The following is a 25,587-nucleotide window of genomic DNA, read 5'->3' as shown; positions in this document are numbered from 1 at the left end:
AATCTATCATTGGAGGTATTTCTCCTTATGAATGCCTTTATGGTAAGAAACCTGATTACTCAGAGCTTAAAATTTTTGGTTCAACATGTTTTGTTCTCCTTCCTGAGCGTGAACGAAATAAGCTTACTCAAAAGAATGTTCTTTGTGTGTTTCTTGTCTATGGTATTGAACAGAAGGGATATCGCTGCTATGATCCTGTTAGTAGAAAACTTCGAGTCTCTAGACATGTAACCTTTTGGGAAAAGGTTCCATTTTGGTCTCTTCCAAACAGTAAATCATCTTCCTTTGAGAACTTCATTTACACTGATCTTTTTTCTAGTGAAGTTAGCACCAATACATCTCTAGTGCCTGTTCTAGTAATGAAACTGTTCCACATACTGATGATACTCATCAGTTTCCAGCTGCGTCCGACCACTTTATGCCTCCACCTAACAATGCTGCCTTGGAAAGAGATTCTGATTCTCAAGTTGACACATTCCCACCTCGTAATCGAAGGCCTCCAGCTAAGTTCTCTGACTATCATTGCTCATTATCTACCATTATGTTTGTTTATGAACCAAGAAACTACAGAGAAGCTGCAGCTATACCAGACTGGTAGGTTACGATGACAAATGAGTTGACTGCACATAAAGAAGCTGGTACATGGGAAATGGTAGATCTTCCCACTGGAAAATCAGTTGTTGGAAGTAGATGTGTCTACAAAGTCAAAACCAAGTCAGATGGGAGTCTTGAACGGTGCAAATCTCGTGTTGTTATTCAGGGTTATACTCAAGAATATGGCATAGACTATGAGGAAACATTTGCTCCTGTTGCTCGCATGGTAACTATTCGTACACTCATTGCAGTTGCTGCTGTTCTTAATGGGTAATTGCAAGAAGAAGTCTACATGCGTCCTCCTCCTGGATTAGATCATGCTCCAAATCAGGTGTGTAAACTTCGTCGATCTCTCTATGGACGGAAACAAGCTCCTCGTGCTTGGTTTGAAAAATTCAGTAGTGCAATTCTTCAATATGGCTTTACACAGAGTTACTACGATTCAGCAATGTTTACACGATCATCAAACAAAGGTATTGTTATCTTTTTATTGTACGTAGATGATATGGTTATCACTGGCAGTGATATTGAAGGTATCAGAGATCTTAAAAACCATCTAAGTACATGTTTTCAAATGAAGGATCTTGGTCCACTCAGTTATTTTCTTGGTATTGAGGTGAGCAAGTCAGCTGATGGTAATTTCGTTTCTCAAGCTAAATATGCATCTGAAATCATTGCACGCTCTGGAATTATGGATGCTAAAATTACAGACACTTCACTAGAAGTGAATGTCAGACTTGGTCCTTCAGATGGAAAGCTTTTATCCAATCCAACATTATATCGACAATTGGTAGGAAGTCTGAATTACTTAACCATTACTTGACCTGATATAAGTCATGCAGTTCATATTGTAAGTCAATTCATGTCAGCTCCTCGTTCTACTCATTATGCTGTTGTTCTTAGAATACTTCATTATCTCAAGGGAACCTTATATCATGTGTTGCAGTTCTCATCTAAATCTAAACTTATCCTTAGAGCATACTCAGATTCAGATTGGGCAGGGGATGTTACAGATAGCTCGATCCATTACAGGGTACTGCTTGTTCTTGGGAGATTCTCTTATATCTTGGAGAAGTATGAAGCAGACTGTTGTATCTCGTTCAAGTGCTGAAGCAGAATATCGAGTTCTGGCTCATACTACTTCTGAGATCATATGGCTTCCATGGTTACTCAGTGACATGGGAGTTGTCATTTCTACGCCTACACCTCTATTTTGTGACAACAAAGCTGCAATTCATATTACTCATAATGACGTTTTTGATGAAAGAACAAAGCATATAGAGATTGACTGTCATTTTACAAGACATCACTTTAAGCATGGAACAATTACTCTTCCTAACGTAAGCTCTGAATTTCAATTGACAGATTTATTCACCAAGTCACATCCTGCTCCTCGACTAAACTTCTTGCTTTCCAGACTCAAGATGAGTTCAGCACCATCTTGAGTCTGAGGGGGGGTGTTACGAGATACTATAGTATTTTTACATATCCTCTTCTTAACTGCATATATATTTAGTGTTATCATAATATTGTACGTATCCCTTGTACGTATCTTTTGTATATTTTGTTTCCTTTCTTTTCGTTGTAATCTCTGTATATGTACTACAGCTTTGCCAATCTAATATACACAATACAATAGAGATTTCTCTCTCAATCTGTTTAGTTTTCCTCTGATGCTCATGTTCTATCAAAGAGATGTATGGACGTGAGTTTCTTTTTTTCATAAGACTTCAAGATATCATGCATGCTCACATGACCTTTTTTTTCTTCTTTTCCTTACAAGAGATGAGATGTATGGACGTGAGTGAAGATTTCGCTTGGAAGCACCTCGTTAATATTAAACGTGTATCCGAAAGGGTGAAGGTGACGATCAGAAAGGCTGTTCTGTTGGTGATTTTCTTGCAAGGGTAACATATGGAAAAGTAGAGGTATAAGATGTTATATGATTGGCCATGAAATTTAATTGATTCTTGGAGGAGTTATGTCCCAAAAAGACTTGGAGAAAGAAATCAAACTGTATGTTCAAGAGAGGAAGTGGAGAAGTGCTACTATGATCACTGCCTCATATTTTTCAGGGTGGAGAAGTGCTACTATGTTCAACAAAGTCGCGGTGGTAGTGGTGAACATCATTATCTGGTGTTTTATAGGAGGATGATAGATGAAGTTCCTTCGTGACACGGTGTTTTATAAGACTCTATACCGTCGAATTGTTGGTTTCGTGTATTACAGATTGTGGGAATTCAATTTACCTACTTTCATTCGAAAAACAGAGTGATCAAATAAGTCATTATTGTGTATTAATTGCAATTGCCTGTATTGGGTTGGTAGATGTTCTGTTTAGTCATTATATGCATGATTCTGTACTGTAAATTAATATTCGGGAATAATTGTGCGAGACCTGCCTTTTCCGAAACGTTATTCATATTCAGATATCAGGGTTTGCATTTTCCGTAAGTCACATCCAGGAACATTTTGTTTTCATCTTTGGGAGGTTTTAAATTTAAAATTCTAGGGGTTTCTCAGAAAAGACTGATGATGGCGACGAAGGAGCAGAAACAAATCGGTGTTGGTGACTCTGAAACTGAAAGGTCCAGTAATTCTCTTCCTTCTCTTCCATCTGATATTATTGTAAACGATATACTCACTAGAATACCGACAGATTATTTAATTTCATCTAGAAGTGTCTGCAAATCATGGTCTAATTTAATCCTCCATGATTCCGATTTTATTAAGTTACATTCAACACGAACTTCATCCCCGGGTTTCATCGAACTCGCTGAAAATTATTCGGATTCTGACACCGAAGATAAGATCTCCGATGAAACAAATTTGAATGATGATAATTCTGATTATGACAATGATATTTGTGGTGGCGTCGAAGTTGAAGAATCTGAAGCATTTCAAGATTGGCAGCGCGGCCTTAAAAAATCTAAGGGGATTGGTTTCTATGACATTGAGAAGGAAAAATACATGTTATTCTATTTTAGAGAGGGTTTGTCTAACAAGAAACTACAGATTCGAGGATCGTTCTATGGTTTGGTAATTTTGTCTTGTGAAGAACAAGAGGATCAGTTTAGTCATCATGTTTTCTATCCAATCATATGCCATTCAATCAAACTTCCTACTCTTATTGAGTTCGATCAAACCAGTGATCTTCCCTATTTTCATATAGTTTTTGATCCGGTCATGAAGAAGTATAAAGTTGTCTGTATTGTATGGAATTATATTGAGATATTGCCTAGGCAGATTGTGCCGGTTTTTAATCAACAGTACTTTTTTAAGATTGTTACTCTTGGTAACGGAGCCGGAAGTGATTCGTGGAGAGATATTGATATTCCGGAGATGAGTTTTTGGTTAGGAGATGAAGGATATAATGCAGTGTCTGCAAATGGGTTTTTGAATTTGTTGTGTCGGTCTGACAGGAAAGTACTTCGCATTGATGTTAGCAGAGAAACGTACAGTACAATAGAGTACCCAAAGGGAGCTTTAAAAACTTCAAAACTAATAGAGATCGATGAATCGCTCTGTATCCTTGATCACCTGGAACCGAAGGAAGAATTTGATATTGCGTCTAAAGGAAAGTTCACACTGTGGTTTTTGATAGAGGATGAGGAAACGATGAAATGGGTAAAGAAGTATAATATTGATATGTTCCACAACCCTTCTTATGTGGCAAGCCCCTATAATTCTCCTCCTGTTTTCATAGCGGCTTTTTCAAATCCTACTCTAAAGATCATCTTTAGTGTTGCTACAAAAAAATATCAGCACATGAGCGGTGAGGATGAGGATTGTTACTACAGTTACGACGTGGAGCTGAAAAGGTTGGAATCTATCTTGAACCCGAACCCATTGGAGTATCAGCAATGGCATTTCCATCGTCTTACCAGCTGGTATGTATCATGAAATTTTATTGTTACGTTTCTAGTTTAGCATAGAGCAATGCTAGTTTTACTTTGTAGTTCTTTTTTGCTGGGTACTTAGATTGTATGTTTACATTTATTTAATTAAGGTGTCAATGGATCTCCGAAAACTACGTAATTAGTTTGATTATCCGAAATACCAAATATAAATATTATTTGAAAATAACTTTCGCATATGATATCTGAAGTTCTTTTTTTGCTAGCTTTTTTTCATTTCTTTTTATAGGGTAGGATCCGTTGACATGGTTATAATGACATAATCTTGACATTTTAGCGCCATTTTTTCTACCAAACTCAACCGGCAATGAATTTGAAACTAATTTTTTTATGACATGTTCTTCTTATAAGTCTCTACACTCTCACCAAAAATTAAAGCATTCTGAGATGTATAAGACCACTGTCTACCATTTAGAATATCAGTCGTCGAAAACTAACTGTTGAAATTAAAATTTATGGACGGTGAAGTTTCGTATTTCGGAATATTCTCATTTTTAGTAGGAATGTAGAGTTTTGTATGAGGAACATGTCACCAAAATATTATCTTTAAATACATTGCCGGTTGGGTATGGTAGAAAAACTGAACCATGTCAACGGATTACGTCATTATAACTATGTCAACGGATCCTACTGCTTTAATAAAACCATTTATAATGATGAAAGTAAAAGCTTATTTGCTGTGCAGCAGTGGTACTTGGTGTCTCTGGAAAGAGGATGATGCATGTGTGTCTTTGGACATAGAAAAGCTGATCCTGACACTATTGTTAGGAAAAAAAATTAAAACATTTGTAGTGATGAAATTTGTTAACTAGTTCCTTGCATGCAGGGAAAAATAAAAGAAACTATAACGCTACTAAAAACTAGCTTGGCTTCCTCTAGAAAATGATCATGTTAAAATAAACTGTGATGGTTCTTTCTGTTATCATACAAAAATTGGTGGATGAGGACTAATAGTTCGTGAAAATGCAGGTAAGCACATCGAACCCGAGAGCATCAGCATTAACAATGCAGTAGACGCAGAGGAGATGGAGTGCTTAGCAGCAGAAGAAGGAAATTGCATGGACACTCTCCAGAGGACATAAGTAGCTGATTCTCAGCTAGTAGTTAAAGCAATAAATGGACATGAAAAGTGGAGTCTCTTGGCAGTATAGAGGCATCACAAAGACATTTTATTTAATTTAAAACAGTTTGATTGTTGGAGTTCCATCTCCACTTGAACGGTCATTAATTGTTTGTCAAGGCTTTATCTCAATTCTCAAATCATGCCAGCACTTGAAGTCTTGAATGTCAAAGTCAATGGACTTTTAAAGGGAATTGTTGATATTGGTCCCTTGATGAGATTAATCTGGTAAGATATTATCCATATATACCTCGAGCCTAAACCCTAGTTCTCATTTCTTCTCAAACCAGAAAACGTGATATTGCTGCTTCTAGGAGGTATTCACTGCTGATCTTGTAGAATCTTGATAAGTTAAAAGGAGCTCTGCTGCTCAGTTTATTTCCTAGAAACTGTTTTCAATGAGATGATTTTTCAATAACTAAAGTTTTGATATTTTCGTTTTATTGGTATCAATTATGTAAAAGCTACCTGAAGGGAGACATATCAGTATGATGGGTACAGCCGAGGATAGGATCAGCAACTTACCCAACTCAATTTTACATCATGTACTATCATTCCTTCCAATCAAAATTGTTGCTCGCACTAGCCTTCTATCTCACAGATGGAAATACATTTGGACCTCTATCCCTAACCTTGAACTTGAATGGTGGAGGATGCCGAACAATCTATCTTCTGATGATACGGATGAATTCATAAATTTTGTTAATGGTACATTGTGTCGTCGTTCTTTGTCAAATAACATACAAAACTTCAGTGTCAAGTCATGGATGCACTTGGATGAATCTCATCTAATGTCATGCATCTCCAATGTATTAAGGCATAAAGTCCAAGAGTTCAGATTATCCTTAAACCAAGCCAGCCCCTTGATCATTCCCATGTCTGGTTTTACTTGTGCATCACTTGTATCTTTAGAGCTACACAGACACCTTAATATCTGTTTTCCTGATAATATCACATTTCCACGACTCAAGCGCCTTCAACTTTTCAGTTTAAAGCTTAGTAGTAATGACTGCTGGAGTTCCAAACTCATCTCCAATTCTCCTGTCCTTGAAGAATTCCTACACTTGGAATTTTGGAAATTAACTATACTTACGGTAAGGAAAACTGTGCTCTCAAAATCCATGCGCCAAGTCTTTTGACTTTGTTCTACAAGTGGGGGTTAAACTAGTCGAAGCATTTGTTCACCTCCATGGTACGTTAGGGAAAAAGTCTACAGACGAAGCTGTAGATCAGATTTTTCGAGCCCTTGCACATGTTACATGTCTGACTGTGAAGGTGAATTCTTGCTTCCTGTTACATTTAGATTGCTGTATTTCTTTCTCTTCTTCTGTAATTTAACTGACACTTTATTTATTTGTTGATATTGCCTTGTAATGATTAGGGGGAAGATCTGTTAAAGAATTTGCCAATATATCATAATCTCAAACACTTGAAAATAACTTGGGTACCAACTGACTCGGACGTAACAGTAATTGCTTTGCTAAAAGTAACACCCAATCTGGAGTCACTCGTAATTGAAAAGGCAAGCGCACATGACTTTTGATTTTGCAGTCCCTTGTAATTGTTAACTTATCATGTCTAGAGTAATTATTCTTAATTTATCGTTATCTTTCTATTTGTTTCATTTCCAGAGGGAGCCTTTTTTTGAACTTGAGGACTTTGAAGATTCTGATAGTGATTATGAGAGCGAATGGAGCAATTACACTGAAGATGAAGACAATGTTTCCAACGCTTCTGAGGTCCATGACAATGATGAGGGTGATGAAGACAAACACAAAGTTGATGGTTGGGAATCACTTGATGTAGTCTACTGAATGTTTATTTCGTCACCTTAAATCAGTTTTCTAAGCCAATGCTTTGGGGACCAAATGAGATGATATGTGTCAAAATAATTTTGAGAAACGCAAAAGCTTTCCAATCGTTAACTATTTATCATGATTTCTCTAGACGCCCTTTAAAAGTGACAGAACAAGAACTCATGGTGCAGATAGAAAGTTTTCCAAGAGCCTCATCAAGTTGCATGTTTAAAATCCGTTCAAAGGAAAGAAGTTGAAGTACCTCCAAGGAGCGGATGAGTAGTAAAACTGAATCTTATATTTCAGTCGTAAATGTTATTTTCGGGAGGAACTTCCAGAAATAATTAAGCTTCCAGGTTAAGTTCATTTTTATTTTTCTAAGATTTATTTATCTCCGAGATGGTAACTTTTGTTTTTCCAAGATTTATTTATCATGTTATTTTTCATATTCAAAAACCGTTGTCTGTGATCTTTATTCAATGTTTTCATTCTTAAAAATAAAAATATACTAGGTAATTTTTATGCTTTGGTGAATGATGCCAAAGTTAAACATAACAGAAATAATGACTTGCCAGTTGTGTAGTTGAGTGCCTGAAAAGTGTGCTTGCTTTAGGAAAGCAATTGATTCAAGCTAGCTAACTTCCATAGCCATTTTAAGCTAAGTATTAAATAATTCTTGTCAGTTTGTCATTGTACCTCATCGCTCACTGTCTTCATCAGCATAAAACTATTTTCAAGATGCAAAAACCATCAACATTATTGCTTGTCTCTATCATATACCTACTCATCTTTATTTAGCAAGACACGTTCTTGTCAAGATGTTAAATGTATGTTATATTTAGAGTAAGATTCATGTGATCTTTTCTTCCACAGTATACATAACTTTCATAGAAGAAGCATATATAAGCAAGAAGTGTATAGAACAGAGCAGAATAAAGTACAGTTTTAACCTGTTACACGTGTAAAGAACTTGTGAAACCAGTACATCGTAACGGTCAAATGACTCAAATCTGCGTCTATTAAAGAGTATGCTGTCTGATTCTTCCGCAGAAACACAGGCACTCAGCTGTAGACCAACACCCTCCACATATCCCTTTATGTCATTTTCATTCCTTTGAAAAAAACACCCTGAACTCTAGAAAAACCTCCAGCAAAAGGAAAATGGATCCATACCAAAACTCCCAAGCAATCAAAAGAAAGAATAGTGGATCATCTTCAGAGGAACTGTTAGAAAAAACGCTTTAAAAATACCAATTTTTACATGGATTATGTTTGATCCCTAGACCTATTGCCCATTAATTGTTTTTCATTTGAATAGATAAAACAATAGTCCCACGTTGACTAAAATCTAAAGATTTTTAGACTTAAATACCATATAATTGGCTATAAGGGCATGGCCCTTGGGTCATTAGACTTTTGTGCTTGGAGGGAAGGCCTAGACTAGGGCAAGGTTACCTTTCCCGTACGCGCGGTGCTTCGCATATAAGCACGCACGCCGCCGTCCGGCTCCGGTGTGGGTTCATTAGATCCTATCTTTTTGCTGAAATTTTTGGTACGTGTTTTTGCTGAAGACACAAGACAGTGAACCAACTACTCTCTACTGGCATCATCTCTATAGACTTTGTAAGGTCTAAAGAGAATATTGCAGATCCTTTGACGAAAGGGTTATCTAGAGAGGTAGTTAGATCCACATCGAAGGGGATGGGACTCAAGCTCATAGAATAAATCGCCATGAAGGACACTCAACCTTGTGAATGGATCTCCAAGATCAAGGTTCAACGAGATAACTAATTTTTGGTGATGTCGAGAGAGAGCATTATCTTTGTCCCTCCCTATGGTGTAACCGTATGATAGTGTTGCCTGCATGTTTTAGGATGATCTGTCAAGATCTTAATGAGTTCCATGGCTTTGCTTAAAGCGGAGTGTGGCAGGACACTCTTAATGGACTCACCTATGTGGATGTTGGAAGTGGGGCCGCTTCCTATGAGAATTTCAGCTTTTTCTCTAGAGACATTCATTAAGTCCGGGATTTAACCCACGGCCAAAACGGGCACAACGGCAACAGCTTGGCAGCTTTCTTTGAGACATCAAAGTGTGGTTGTTATTTCTGAATTGCACTCACTGTTGACGGTTCAAGACATTGTGTTCACCGTAACAACAAGCAGTTCCGGTAACCTCTCACTAAGTTAAGGTTCAATCTCTGGGACACCTTAGCCTAATATTGATGTATTATGCTTTCTCGTATTTCGTCGATATGTTTTATCATTCATGTGAGGGATTGTTAGAAAAAACGCTTTAAAAATACCAATTTTTACATGGACTATGTTTTGATCCCTAGACCTATTGCCCATTAATTATTTTTTCATTTGAATAGATAAAACAATAGTCCCACATTGACTAAAATCTAAAGATTTTTAGACTTAAATACCATAGAATTGCCTATAAGGGCATGGCCCTTGGGTCATTAGACTTTTGTGCTTGGAGGGAAGGCCTAGACTAGGGCAAGGTTGCCTTTCCCGTACGCGCAGTGCTTCGCACAGAAGCACGCACGCCGCCGTCCGGTCGGTCGGTCGGGTCGGGTCGGGGTCGGGCTCGGGTGTGGGTGTGGGTTCATTAGATCCTATGCTTGTCTTGGTTTCTTTGTCTGAACGTGCTTGTCTTGGCTTCTTTGTATGTACGTGTTTTTTCCTGGCTCCTTTGTCTGTACGTATTTGGCTTGGCAGCAACACACTGCTCCATGCCTGACAAAACAAATTTTCTTGCACTATCTTTAACCCAACATTACCAGTATTTCTGTCATAAGCATGGGTTTTCTTTCTTGTTTGTAACTACACAAACACTATATAAGAGAGTAGTTGTAAGCTCAGAAAATACACCACAGAGAAACATCTCTTCTACTCTCCCTCTGTTTTTCTGTAAACATCTCTTCTACTGTTTTAAGTTCTGCCAAGCTCTAAGGGTACCATCATTGTATGCTACATTGAGGGGTACTAACTGTAGTTGTATCATGGAGGTGACTCGCCAACTGCTGTAGCATCTCAGAGGAGTGGCAGGCGATATTTCCTTTAGGACAGCGTAGTTTACGTGCCTCTACATTTTCTGTGCACCAACATCAGCAACATTATTTTGAGCTAAGTATCTTCTTCTCAGTTACATTATTAGTAATTACCCAACAGGAACAACAACAAACACCTCCTACAAGAGTTAGGATCTCATCGTCCTCATCACCTGAAAATGGATCTTATCATCATTGTATTGAACCTTCTCCTGAATTTAAAACTACAAGAGGCCATCTCTTTAGAATCATGCCACAAGATCCCCATCATGAACCGTTAGAAAAATTATCTTCTAGTGCTCGTAATGGTTTCAGGATGGTGTTGGATATAAATTTCGTGAATCTCGCTCAAAAAATTTCAGCACAAGTTGATCCTGTTGAGTTCTCTAATAGTATAGAGGAGTATGCTTCTCAACTCTCAACCCTGGAAAACAATGGTTACAACATCGCCAAACTTCGGAAAAGGTTTGATATACTTAGAAGGATCTCAGCTGAGGAGAAGACGATTAGAGAGAACATCAAGGAGAAGGAAGAAGAGAGGAAAGATAAAAATGTTAAAGCTTGTTTTAATCTGAATAAGATTGATAGCTTGAAGAAAGAGTTGAATGCGCTGGAAGCTACTGCAGAGTTTCGGAAGAAAGAGATTGAGACCCTTGAGTTGACGGAGATGTGTTATTCCGAAAAAAGAAATAAGGTCTTGGAGAAATTGTCAGCAGCTGCATCAGCACCTTGGTAGAGAAAAATTAAAAATCAAAGTAGGATAGAGCATGAAGATAAGAAGAATAAGTAGTGAAATTTGGTCATTTAGTCAGGGCTTTTTGTCTAGTTCAGTTATATTGTATTTAGTAGTTGTTGTGAATGTTTGTGTGGTAAATCCCAAATTTCATTCCGGTATTCCTGGATTTTAAACCCAATATTACCAATCCCAATGAATTAGGAAGAAAAAATTGCAGTTGTGATTCACAAATTATGGATTCATAAACTTCATTCAGCAATCCCAGCTATTTGGTTTGTTTCAGCAAATAATGCTGGTCTACCACAAAATTTCTATATAAACCCAAAAAGAATTTGTCAGAAATACTAGAAGCAGCATGAAATTCCAACTTGAATTGGTGGATGGGGACTAATAGTTCTTGATATTGCAATGGGCACATTGGATCCAAATGCACCAGCATTAACAGACGCTGAGGATATGGAATGCTTAGAAGCAGAAGAAGGCAAAATAGCATGGACACTCTCCGGAGGACACAAAAAGTTTATCTGAGGCTGATTCTCAGCTAGTAGTTAAAGCAATAAACGGACATAAAAAATGAAGTCTCTTGATAAGAGACTTTTTATTTAATTTGAAACAGTTCGATAGTTGGAGTTCCATCTCCACTTGAACTGTCGCTAATTCTTTGTCAATGTTCTATCTCAATTCTCAAATCATACCCAGCACTTTGACTTGAACGAATTTCGTGTAATTTCGCTAATTTCATGCATCTCCAATGCTATTACACGTCATAATGTGCATGAATATGTCTTGTCTAGTTTTGTTAAACTAGTGACAGCATGTTGTTCACCATTTGCTGGAAAGGGCTACAGATGAAGCAGCAGTGAGATTTTTCGAGCGCTTACCCACTTAAAATGTTTAACTGCTAATGTTTAACTACAGATGAACTGCTGCACACCTCTAACGTTGTCATCCAACAGGATAGAGTTCGTATGATAGTTGGAAGTAACGTTGACAATAAAGTAAATTAGGAATCTAGCTCAATCATTTTTAATGGACAAGTTCCTTAAAATTAAGGTCTTATTGGGCCTCCTAATTAAGGTCTTATTACGCCTCACCTTGTTTTTAAGGGTAATACTTCGGCGAAGTCTCAGGCGCTTGCTATTTTTGCAAATATCAATCCATCAACCTCGCCTTAACATTTTTGATAAGTTTTCTTTCTGCGACAATATGACAGGTCTATCTATTCCCATGAATAGCATCCCCGTGACATTACCGTCTTTTTTGGTCACACAGCTCCCTAATCTAGAGGGTGCCATCCCTTTATATTCTCCCTGAGTGCCCTTCAAGGAGGTTAACCCTAACATGCATGTTGGTCTCCTCCCATCCGGTTATTACGACATTCAATTGTTTTCGTGACTTCTTATCCTCTAGAGGCTCTTTCGTCATGATGCTGAATATTTTGTTTCCCTCGAAATCCCTCTTGTGTACTCTTTTAAGCACATTATCATGAAAGTCTTGGAGACTTCTTGCCACGTGAATTATCGAATTACAGTTTAATTGTTGCTTTCCTCGGTCTATCTCGATCCGATATATTGGCTGATTCTCACGAGGTGGCGGGGTGGCACATAACTCTCTAGGAAATGCGCGAGTTTCCCTTGGTCTATCAAGCGAAGTATAATTCGCTGAACGTTCCTGCAATCACCTGTTTGGTGTCCATGGGAGCGATGATCCATACAAAATTCATGACTTCGAGACCCTGGTGGGGGCTCTCTTCCGAAATTTGGTGGGGGCGGGAGTTCCTCCGTCAGCACTATTGCCTCCCAAACTTTTTCCATAGTTGTGTTAAGTCGTGGGAGTTTCACATCTTCAAAGATTGGTCCATTGGGCCTCCATTCCCCGTATATGGGTCCCCAATTATTACTAGGTTGGTATCTCGTATTGTAGCTTCGTGGCTCATGATTTCTTCGTTTTGACTCCTCATACCTTTGTTGATCAATCCACTCCTGATCTCCACTCGAGACGACCACAAGCTTCGTTGGGAAGAGAACTGCTGGCTCTCCCTTTCCTCGCCCGAGTTTATCCTCTACTGCGTGCACCGCCCTTGGTAATAGCCTAGAATTCCCTTCTTTCGCTGGGGCCAACGTCATTTCGCTGACCTGCCTCTGCTTTTCCTCCAACGCTATGTATTCCTCATGGTACTCCCTCAGCTCATTCATCGTTATCGAGTTTCGAATAATGAATATCTGTGTGTACAGCAGGTCCGTTGGGATCAAAGCATTCACGAAGGCTAAGATGAAGTTTTATCAACTCTCCCGACTAACTCGCTGCATATTGTTCTCCATCTCGTGACCAACACCCGCAAGCTTTCTGTTGGCCTTCTCCTCAAGTTGAACAGTGTCTCTATCCCTGGTCTCAACAAGTTGTTACTTATGTACGTCGTCAAGAATATCCTATGCAAATCTCTGAATGATGATATTGACTTTTCCGGGAGTCCATCGAACCAGGATAATGCCTCCCATGTTAAGCTCGCGGGGAAATATCGACAAAGTACCGCGTCATTTCGGCCCCATTGCATCAGCGAAAGGGTATATTGTTTCAAGTGTTGCGCTGCACTTTCCGATCCACTGAATATGCTTGCAAGCGTTGGTAATACGCATTTCTACGGGATGCCCATATGCATGATCTCGTAGGTGAATGGCGATTTATCTGGTTCCTCTATTGCTTCTGCTAACTGTACTCTTCCACCTCTTCGTGAGTTATTAATTAAAGCCCTCATGTCTCTCAACTCGTTCAGGACTTCTTGGTTCAAGTTTCCTCCATCCTCTTCATGGTGACGGCCTCTCATCACGTTAATCCTCCCTTCGCCTGGTCGTCGCCTTTCCTCCTCGTCTCGTATAAGGTTCGCCCGACGTTGCGGTTCGTCCTCCTGCCTCTGTTCCTCCTCATGTCTCTGCCTCTGGTCTTCCCATTGTGAGATCTCCAGTGCTCTTCTCAAGTCTCTTTCTTCATATTCATTCATTCATCGTCTTCTTCTTCGTCCTCCTTCATCTTCCTCGTGGTCATATCTCCTTCGCCGCAGTTCATCTTCCTCCGAATATACAGTGTTTCCTTCCGAATCTATGGCATTCATATCCACATTTTCATTAAGTTGCCGGTTTTGTTGCCTCAACCTAGCATTATACCTTTCCAACTGTACCTGTTGTTCCGCCAAGTCCCGGTCCCGTTCTCGTTTACGATGGAGCGTCTCCCTTAGCTGGTCCAACGTCATGTTTTCTTCTCCGATATTCTCTTCCATATCCTCACGAGTCATCTCCTTCTCGACAACGGTGTCTGTATCAGATATGTGCACTGAACCTTCCCTGAGGCCGTCTTCCTCCGTCTGCCGCTGGTTCTCTTCTCGTCTGCCTCCTACAGCTGATGTTCCGTCCCGTTCCATCCTTCCTCTCCTCTCCTCTATACGTTTGCTTCTTCTTGTTGCTATCACATGCCTTGCTCGATCTGGCGCCCTGTCCATCTAACAATCTTCAACTTCCACGATCTTTCTCTGCTCTCCACGCGAAATTCCAAGATCTCTTCTTATTTTATGTCCCTAACCTTGTCTACGAATGTAAAAACTCAAGATCTACAACCCTAACTTCAAACAACTAGCTAGATCTATAATCTCTACAATCTCTAAGACAACTTCTTTCCTTTTCTAACTCTTAGATGAGGATAAATCCCCAATCTAAGTTTCCTTTTTCTGGACGCCAAAATGTGATTACTGGAAATCCAGTAACACACCCAAATGGAGAATATGCAAGATCTAAGACATAATAAACACTAGAACTTAAACTTATTTATTAATCTCAAGCAAAATACAAGTTACACTCGTGGGTTACAAGAAACCCTAATCCCTTCTCCCAGCCTATGAATTACAAGGAAACTCTAACTCTCTCTCTCTCCTATGCTAGACCTTTCCCTCTCCAAAAAATCTCCCCCTTTACATTGTCCCTAAGCAACCTTAGTGGCATACTTCTCATATCATCTCGCCGAGGTTACTTTATGCTTCGCCCGGAACATATTCCATAAAGTTTTTCCCCACCTTTCGCTGACTTCACGTGGTCTTGTCGGGATACCTGTCCTTTTTCTTGCGCCCTACTGCTCCTACTTCGCGGTTTATCTTCTTCGCCAAGTAATCTTTTTATGGCTTCGCCTTAGTATCTTGATGTTCCTTCTACTTTATTCGGGGTGGAGAGTTATCTCGCGCTTGGGATTTGTATTTCGCCTTCTGATGTTGACTGATTTGACAGGTCACTGACACGGATCTTTGACTAGGATTTCTTTACCTTACTTGATATGACACGTGGCAGTCCTATTTCGTGTACCTATAATGTCATAATCAGGGGCCGAGCCAAGGGGGGGCTAGAGCCAGCCCTGGCTCTAGCCCCCCCTAAAATCTGCAAAACCATAAACCCTTAATTTCATTGTAAATTTTACATTTAGTCCACCTATTTTCATAATTTAGCCCACCTAGTGCACACATTTTATATAAATTTTTGTTTTAGTCCCCTCGTATTGAATATCCGGCTCCGCCACTGGTCATAATCACTTATCCTCTCAAAAACACACTAAAACGAAGTGGTCTCAAAGAAAGGCTAGACAACCCAACGGATGTGATATTTTGTGGACTTTCTTATGTGGAGACCCTTCTAAGGTATACTGATTGGGTTTTTATGAATTTTGAAATATCGAATTTTTTTTGCGGGGATTTCAGAAAATGCTGTGTGTATGTGTGTTAAATCAATGTTAAGAATCTTGAAATGGAAGAAAAGCCCGATTCAACTGTCGAAGAAGTCGAATAAGTGGAAATCGGATTACTGGTGTGGCCATATGGTTTGAATGCCTGCTTGGATTAAAAGACAACTTGCAACAGCTGAGCAAAAGCTACGATCTAGCAGATACACTTCTTGTGTAACATGTTTCTGAAGAAGTTCAGGGAAAAGAACCATGCCGGAAACAGCTTGGAGAGTTGTGCAAGAGACCCATGCAGGATAATGAGAATCAGATGCGAAAGTGAAGATTGAGGTAGCATTAAAGGAGGCCCTTGAATAGTTTGATTAGCACCAGTCTGGCAAGGAAGACTAGGACGAGAAACTTGTAGAAGCTGTTTGCACCCCATTTTTCACTGCTGAGAATAAGTCCCGATTGATGGGATGTAACGAAATTCTATGAGCTTTTTAATTTTCGGACTAGTGTAATTTTCATTTTTGTGCTCAGCAAACTTTTCTTCCGGGCTAACCGGTTTGGCTATGTTTTCAACTTTTGTCATGTCCAGCTAGTGGAGAAAAGGACTTGACATTATTTATGTGTTTCCTAATTCAAGAATGCTATAAATATAATTGATTATCTTGTTCATATTTGTGCATTAGAAAGTGATCTTGTACATATCTGTTAGGCAAAGAAAGTGTTGGATAATCATTAGCCAACTAACATGGTTAGGACTGTGCTGAAATATATGGCTCTTGTTGGCTAAGACCCTTTACAATTCCGCTCATTTGCACCAAAGCAATGCTTCTCAAAGCTAGAAACACCTCGGCGCATGTCCTTTAATGACTCAAGTAAAGCGTCGTGTAATTAGCTTCATACTTCCATCTTTAGTAGAAGTACGTCTATCTTAATCTCAGGTCATACTTTCTATGGTTGTACAAGGAGTAGCTTGAAGTTCTATAGTTTGGATAATGATAAATTTCACCTCCTTTTACAGCTCATTGAAGGTTCTAAATTATTTTTTCAATAAGCAAGTTGATTAGTTCTGTAGAATTGGAGAGTTTTAGTACATCTCACCTATTAGAAGTGCATTATCTCTAGTTTATAAGTTGCATCCTGATTGGATTCCTCCATTCAACTTCAGGTTGCAAACTTTCTAGCTTGTCAACTAGGACCCCGGAAAGAAAAATTTGTCTCTTTTTAAGTATTTGGTTTCATCCCCATAGTCATCAGACTCATCAAAGCAAATACAAAAAACAACTAAAAGTCCGAATTACCGTTAAATGATATACTGCCAACCCAAAGTAAGAAGTAAGTTAGTCTCAACAAAATAACAAATGACAGAAACTAAAAGCTTCACTGCAACCAGGCCACTTATATATGATCTGAGCTGCTGGAACTGTTAAGTCGCTATTACTTCATCTGAAATTCATTGCTGTCAGTCAGCATGGATGTAGCAATCGGTACCACCTCGCACATTAAAAAAATTCAGTCGACAATCGACATCTTACTTTGGGTGTTAGGCATGTAGCATTTGATCTCGGAACCAATTGACAAAATTTTCTGTATTAAATTATAAAATTTATGTAGATTCGGTCTTTGCAAAAATCAAAGAGAAGAATACACACCAATTAAACAAGGTCTCGTGGTCTGCAGTACAGATTTAAAAGATTTTAAATGCAGCATTGGTGATTTAAGTACACGCCAACTACAATAATAAAAGAGACCACCAATCAATAACTAACCTAGAATGAGATAGCATCAAAGGGCAGTCAAGTCGAGTTCTGATCATGAGAGAAATTATTCTCAATGGTTTGGACATCCAAGTAACCCGCTTACACAGCCGCTATTCGCTAAACAAAATGGCTCTGTCAAGCTGAGTACGCAATCCATGTCGTCAAAATATGATACTGGATGTGTAATGCAGCATTAAAGAACTTTTGAGTTTACACTTGCATCTCTCACACATCTTGCACAGTGTAATCCATCAAAGGCTCAAAGCAAATAAACAAGCTACAATGAACACAAAACATAAAACATAATTTGAAGTTGTAAGCATCTGAAATTGCAGAATATGTCACCATGGGGTTAAGCGGTTCAGTCCCAAGTTCTTTATAATTCGATATCCTCATAGGTGACATACATCAAAAACATGCATATATATAAACTAAAAGGAACATGACAAAATGTATGTCTCATGGTCAGACCAAGAGGTAATGGCTAGCTGTTTCTAAACAGATGACTAAACAATCAGATAAACTAGAAACATGCCCAGTAAGATGAGAGGAGTATCATTATGCACAGTGAATACGAACATGCAATTACTTCAAAATCCTAATCAATGCTGCTGCTGCTGCTGTTGAGTTTGTTCATACACACAGAGCACAATGATATCTCCTCTGATCTAGTTTGGTACCATTTTCCAGTGATATCATCATATATCACATACAAGACTCAACTCAAAAACTCTTAAATCATGCCGGACGAAAGTTAGATTACTGGAAATCAGATAAACTAGAGAAACAAAAAACCAAAGAGATGGGAAGAAAATCATTGTGCACGATAACATTTCTAAGTAACTAGAAAGATCACTAACACTCTAACAGAAGATCAGATAAACTAGAATCATACCCAGTTAGATGAGAGGAATATCATTGTGCACAGTGAATACAAACATGAAATTACCATAACTTCAAATCCTGATCTATGCTCTTCTGCTGCGTTTGCTCATCCTCACAGGACATAATGAGTTGTCCTCTCATCTAGTTTGGTAATTTTTTTCAGAGCTATCATCATATCATGTACAACACTTGAAACAATCACCACAAGTGAAACCCCTAAACAGGAGAGCAAACTAAGATTACTGGAAAAATCAGATAATACTATCTTCTCAACAATTTAGACCAAAATAATCTAAGATACTGAACTGAAAATGATATAAGAATTCATAGAAAATAGATCAAAACAAATATAACTATGAGTAGGAACTACATGAAAACCTAACTAGGGTATGGAGATAGAATGAAGAAAAAATTTGACATGATATATTTATAGAAGAAAATAAGATCTATATAGGGTAAGCTAGCCAAGTTGGCTGAGCAGAAGAAGACAAACCAAAACTTAATGGGATTTTATGATGGACACTTATGATCTGAGCTGCAACCTGTAACTAGGCCACTTACGATCTGAACTACAACTATAAATTCATCTGAAATTCAATTACTATCAGCATCAATGGATGCAGCAACCGGTGCAACTATAAAATTCATTTTTTCCCAGACTGGTTAATTATATGACAGACCAATCAACATCTATTTTGGAATGGAATACTGGACAAAAGTGAAAGTGGATTTGGGTATTAAGCATGCATGATTTTGGACATGTGACCCTTCATAATACCTGCAGAAGTAAAACACAAAATTAAATAAGGCCTTGGGGTCTGTCTCAAATTTAAGTGATGCATTGGTGATATACATATTCATAACAACTGGTACAAATAAATAGACCTGTATTTTTCTGGTTGCCCAGCTGAAGTTTTTACACTTGGGTAATAAATTAAATTCTTGTTTCAATGATTCGTACATGTGGTCATTCATTATGCTTAATGAAAGCAAAGCACAAAATCAATTAAGGTCCTGGGCTCTGTCCGAATTTAAGTAATTTGATGGTGGTTTAAATTTTCACACCAACTATATATAACAATAAAGAAACCAATCAACTTTCAATCGCTTAATAAAATCCCTAGGAAAATCAAATGGCGTAATAGACTAGTCATGATTTGTAGCATGTCATTAGGAACTTTAACCAATCTGACAAATAAAAACACAACTAAGAGCATGTTTGTTTTTGCCGACTAGGGGTCTGGATCTGAGTTGGTCTGAGTTAGATGTCAGACGATTTGAATCAGACCTAACTCCTAATTCGGATCCGTTTGAGTCATGTAATAAAATACTCCTGACTCATGGGAACAAAGCACTGACTTATATTTTTAAATCAGATGAGTGATCTGATTCAAAAAAACCAAACATATTGAATCAAATTCAAATAAATCGGGTGAATTCAGTCAGATCCAAGTGAGCTAGTCAGATCCAGAAGAGTCTGGAGAAAACAAACAAGGTGAAACTCCTTTAAAAGAAAAAAAACTACAACATTGGAGCATCAACATAATAGTACTCTACCCTGTCAAATTATTTATTGTCACACGTTCTTTACACCAGTGGTTGGAAAAAAATTATTTGTTTACCTGGAAAGTTTTAACGTGCAGATCATGTATTAATTGACTATAACTATTGGATATCTTATTCTCACGAATTATTGCATTTATACAAGAAATTCACAAACGACGAAAATCTCTCTTTTACATGCCCCTATCCCGATGAGTCGAAACACCAATCGTTGAGCTGGTGCTGCCGGTATATCCTGCTGCTGGTGTTTGTTAGCTCTTGTCGATCCCAGTTGCTTTCATTTCGTTGGTAGTTAGCATCCTAAAGTGTTAATTGTTTACTTGAAGTTTTTTTACGGTAATTTCGGATGATACATATTTCATTTAAATTGTCGTGATGATGTCCAAGTTAATGTATACCATTAAGTGATTTCAAATTGCTTATACCGCCGGCACAACACGAATGTTCGTGTGATGTGCACGGGGGTTGTGTTGTGCCTAGCTTTTGACTAGTAAAGCACAACACGACACATCACGTTTAAATCGTTGGCACAACACAACACGTCACATAGGATGTGAAGCACATATCTTTGTGTGTCGGCCCGATCTTACACCTCTATGACGGCTGCTTTATTTCCAACTACTGGTATAAAGAAGGTATGACAAAAATAAACTTGAGTCACTTGACAAGGGTCTAGGGTTTCCGAAAGGCCTTGTTATAGATACACTACTAGGTAGAGCAGATGCCATATATAACTCGCCTTCTTTTGCACCGTTTTCCCCCGAAATCATCTCCTCAAACACGATTGTTCAAAATTGCTTATACCACATGTGCCGGCATGGCACAACACGATTGTTCGTGTGATGTGCATGTGGGTTGTGTTGTGCCTACCTTTTGACTAGTAAAGCACCGCTCAGAACATCACGTTTAAATCGCTGGCACAACACAACACAACACGGCACACAGGACGTGAAGCACGTATCTTGGTGTGCCGGGCCAGTCTTACACCTCTACGACGGGCTCCTTGATCTCCAACCACTGGTGTATACAAGGTGTCAGAATAATTAAACTTGACAAGGGCCTAGGATTTTGGAGAGGCCTTGTTATAAATAAACTACTAGGTACAGCAGATCCCGCATCTTCTTGTGCGCCGTTTTCCCCCAAAATCACTCTCTGTCTACAATCTCCTCCAACTAGGGCTGAACATGGTGTCGGTTAACCGTTGGAAACCGACCGAACCAGACCAATAAGCAAGAAACCGAACCAAACCATTTAGATTTGGATTGGTTTGGTAAAAAATGTTGAAAAACCGACATTACTGGTTTGGTTTTGGTTTGACCTGAAAACCGAACCAAAAACCATTGGGGAACCGATTAATTTTTAAACTTAATTTCTACCGTCGATTTAAAAGTATTAGATTCTACCCATTAATTTAGAGGATAAATAGAAACCCTAAATCTAATATTTCATTATGATACTCTCCCTCTTTCTCTTTATCCTTCTCTCAGCTGCCTCCCTTCTCCACCCCCAACTACAGCTGCTGTTACTCGACTTTTTTCTTCCCGTCTTCCTTCTTTTTTATTTGTCAATATCTAAATTAAGATATATTATATATCTTCATTTGATCTCTAGAATTAGAGTAAGCTTTAACTATTCTTGATTTTTTTTTGTCTGTATATTTGTGTAAACCAATATTATCGGCAACTAGGATTTTTTTATCTGTAAATTTGTGTATTTTTTTTTGGTTTGACATAATTATTGGTTAACCAAAAACCACTGGGACAAACCGAAACCAACTGGAACCATTTAGAAACCGAACCAATGGTTAATGGATTGGTTTGGTTCAGATTTTTGGAAACCAATAATATTGGTTTCGGTTTTGGTTTGGCTAGAAACCGAACCAAAACCGACCATGAACAGCCCTACCTCCAACAAAGAAACGCACTTTCAGTTTGATTTTTCAATTGAATCAAAGATGGCTTTTGATGTTAACCTTGAGAATCATAGATGTAGATGTCCGCCTGTCATAATGACTTATCCTCTCGAAAACACATCATCTGGAGGTGGTTTCAAGGAAAGGAATGAGATCCCTATTTATATGAGATTTGACGTGCCGTAAATTAGGTGCTCTTGACCATAACATAAAAATACCAAAATACCCTCTTAAGTAAATTACAAAATTACCCTTTCAGTAAAATACGAAAATATCCTTGAAAATCGGATAGATATTATAACCTCACACACTTCAAGAAATTTAGTCCTCTAAATTTAAGGTAATATAGTGAGAAGAAAAGGTCGATCATTATGAAAAGATAAAAGAACCATATTTGAGTTTTCAGTAGACTCTAAAGGCTAAAACATGACATAGAATATTTAAAAAAATAGACAACTTCAGTAAAATTGAATCTGACAGAAAACGTCTGATCCTTGTATAGTGAAAACAATTGATTTAAAAATACTTCTGGAATTCAGAAAATTATGAAATTTTTATATGTAAATATTGAGAGATTTTTACATGTAACATAAAAAAAATGAGACAAAAACGTATTATATAATAATTATGATAGACAGTCAAACTGACATGATCCAGAAATTTCCATTATTCAATCAAATAGAGTAGTCTAAACAAAGCATTGTTTTCTTTGGTTATACATTAATCCAATAATCTTTAAAGCTTTAATAACCAATAAATAACTAATTAAATCATCTAAAAGAGTTGATGATATTTTATTACAATCCCAATCATAAATCCTATGCAAACTACTAATAATAGCACCAAAACCGATCTCTACGCTTTTCCGCCATTAACTCCTTGTGGTGCCATAAAATCTGGAATTTTTTGTCATTAAACGACGTGAGTTGTGACACCCAGTAGGAAAAGAAGCAACAAAACATTTTATCAAACATTTTCAATTTTTTTTAAAACAACTAGCATGGTTAATAGCATCACAAATACATGGAAACACCACATCCATAAGAACAATCAAATCAATCACATCAAATCCGCTCGCCCCAGGGAGCCCCACGTGGGTTTAGGGAACAAAACCGTTCCCAAGGATATCTCGTATACCATCATAGTTGTTTTTAAGAATCACAATCTATTGACCGCAGCCCAACATACATAATCATACACACAACATCGATTATCATTCATATATGAATCAAAACTTACAAAATAAAATTAATTAAAAGAAACTTAAATAAAAAGAAGGTTTTTGATTGTGTTGCGCCTACCTCAAACTCTAGCAATAATCCTTAGGAAGAACAGGAACATACGAAGTAGCAACTCAAGAATCGAAAGCCAAATTCTTAAGTCGTTTGTTCTCTCCGGATACTAAGTTTAAATTTCTTTTCGTTCTCTTTTTCTTTGTGCCGCTAGGTTTTTTCTTCTTAAAATCACATAAGCATGAATATATACTGGATGAAAACCTAATTGTGACACAGGCTCACACGAGTGACCGAACCTAAAATAATAGACTAACTTTTTTTCCTGATTGTAACTTACATTTTTAATTAGGCCCACTCACCAAACAGTGGCCCAAAATAGAGTGTCCATTACTAAATTAGTTCACCTAAATTATTCTTAACTAAATGTTAAATGAAAGGCAAATAGTTCTATCTTTCTCTTTCACGTGACTAAATTCCTATACATTCCAGAACTAAGTTCTCCATGTTTCCACATAATCCAACTAGTTAACCAATAAAGCATCGACACATGGCATATTGTATGCTATAAGAAAATTGTTTCCTTAATTTAATTTTTGATTAAACATAAAATCTAATTTAATTTTTCTTAGCAAGTAAGATATATATTTGACGTGCCGTAAATTAGGTGCTCTTGACCATAACATAAAAATACCAAAATACCTTTTTAAGTAAATTACAAAATTACCCTTTCAGTAAAATACGAAAATATCCTTGAAAATCGGATAGATATTACACTTTCCACACTTAATTTATCACACAATCGCTTTTCCAGCGTTATACCACAAAGTATTGGAAGCATGAATGGTTTAGAATCCTTGGATTTGAGTTTCAACAAATTAACTGGACTTATCCCATACTCTTTACCATCAATGAATTCTCTTGGGAGATTGAACCTATCTTACAATAACTTGAGTGGTACGATCCCAAGAGGACCACACTTTGATACATTGAGTGGAGATGGTTCAGCATATCTCAACAACAGTTTGTTGTGTGGCTTCTACACAAATAATAATTGCGAGGCTGATCAGAGAACTGACGCTACTGATGGGAATTCTCCAAATGAAGATGATAAAGATAAGTTGTTGTTGTATGCCATTATTGCTCTGGGGTTTGCAGTTGGATTTTGGGGTCTATTCTTTGTGTTGCTTCTCAAGAAACAGAAATGGTGGTTCCCGTATTGGAGATTAGTAGATGTGGTTGCAGTGGGAGTCGCTGATTGTATGTGGAAAACTTAAATATGGTCGTGTGCTAAAATGTTAATAAATGATACTAACTCTTTTACCATGTCTATATCTTTCTTTTACTGTTATTTCTTCCATGACAAATATTGTGCAGTTGAGCTTTAATCCAAACACCAGATAATTAAGCAAGCATGACATCTGTTCATGATTGTTAACGACAAATTTAGCACCAGGAATTATCTTCCTTCGAGTGAACTTTTGTTCACTTTTTGATTGCATGGATACTGAAATCATGATTCCACTTGAGATTGTTAACAACAAATTTAGCACCAGGAATTCTCTTCCTTCGAGTGAACTTTTGTTCACTTTTTGATTGCATGGATACTGAAATCATGATTCCAGTTGAGATTGTTAACAACAAATTTAGCACCAGATAACTGTTAAAAATAAAAATTAATTTGTGATCATTATTCTAGAATAATCTTGAAGTTCCCTAGACTAGGTAAAGCCCAATACATTCTAGAGTTTTTGGGCCTCTAGAGTTTTCTTTTTAGTCACATGTAATCTAGAGAATTCTTTCTCTAGAATTCTCTTAAGGCATAGTAGGTCATAGTCTCTAGAATTTTCATTTCTAGAGTTTTCTTCACTAGGCCTATAAATAGGCACTCCATGGTTTCATTTTAATCATCAAAAACTCAAGTGAGTAACCAAGTAGTAGAGTGAGAGCTAGAGTTAGAGTAAGAGCCAAAGTGCCTCTTTGTAAACAACTAGTGGAAGCCAAAGTTGCTACACAAACCTCTTGTAACATTTTCATTTTCATATTAATCAAAGCCTCACTTTCCAATTAACCAACCTCTCTTTCAAAATCATTTCCATAAACCCATCACATTTCCGCATTGCGCCAACAAATTTGGTATCAGAGCAAACCTAACCCAGTAATCCTAAAACTCTACTCATGGCAATTAACCAAAATATTCAAGGTTTCAACTATGCCCAAAGTCTAATTACAATTTTTGATGGTGAGAGTTACGATTATTGGAGTCTACAAAAAGACACTATTCATTTCACAAGACCTATGGGATTTTATAGAAGA

The 25,587-nt window shown here is 37.7% G+C and overlaps 1 protein-coding gene across 1 annotated transcript; it reads left to right on the top strand.

Annotated features, from left to right (window-relative positions):
- Positions 1-24,110: 24,110 nt before the first annotated feature.
- Positions 24,111-24,548, top strand: LOC113311254 (receptor-like protein 56). The gene has a single exon (XM_026560095.1). The coding sequence runs from the start codon at positions 24,111-24,113 to the stop codon at positions 24,546-24,548; it is 438 nt and encodes a 145-aa protein (XP_026415880.1).
- The last annotated feature ends 1,039 nt before the right edge of the window (positions 24,549-25,587 follow it).

The sequence above is a fragment of the Papaver somniferum genome, chromosome 9 (assembly GCF_003573695.1).
Source record: "Papaver somniferum cultivar HN1 chromosome 9, ASM357369v1, whole genome shotgun sequence".
Classification (NCBI taxonomy): domain Eukaryota; kingdom Viridiplantae; phylum Streptophyta; class Magnoliopsida; order Ranunculales; family Papaveraceae; genus Papaver; species Papaver somniferum.
The sequence above is the reverse complement of the archived record's forward strand: the minus strand, read 5'-3'. Positions and strand labels throughout refer to the sequence as shown.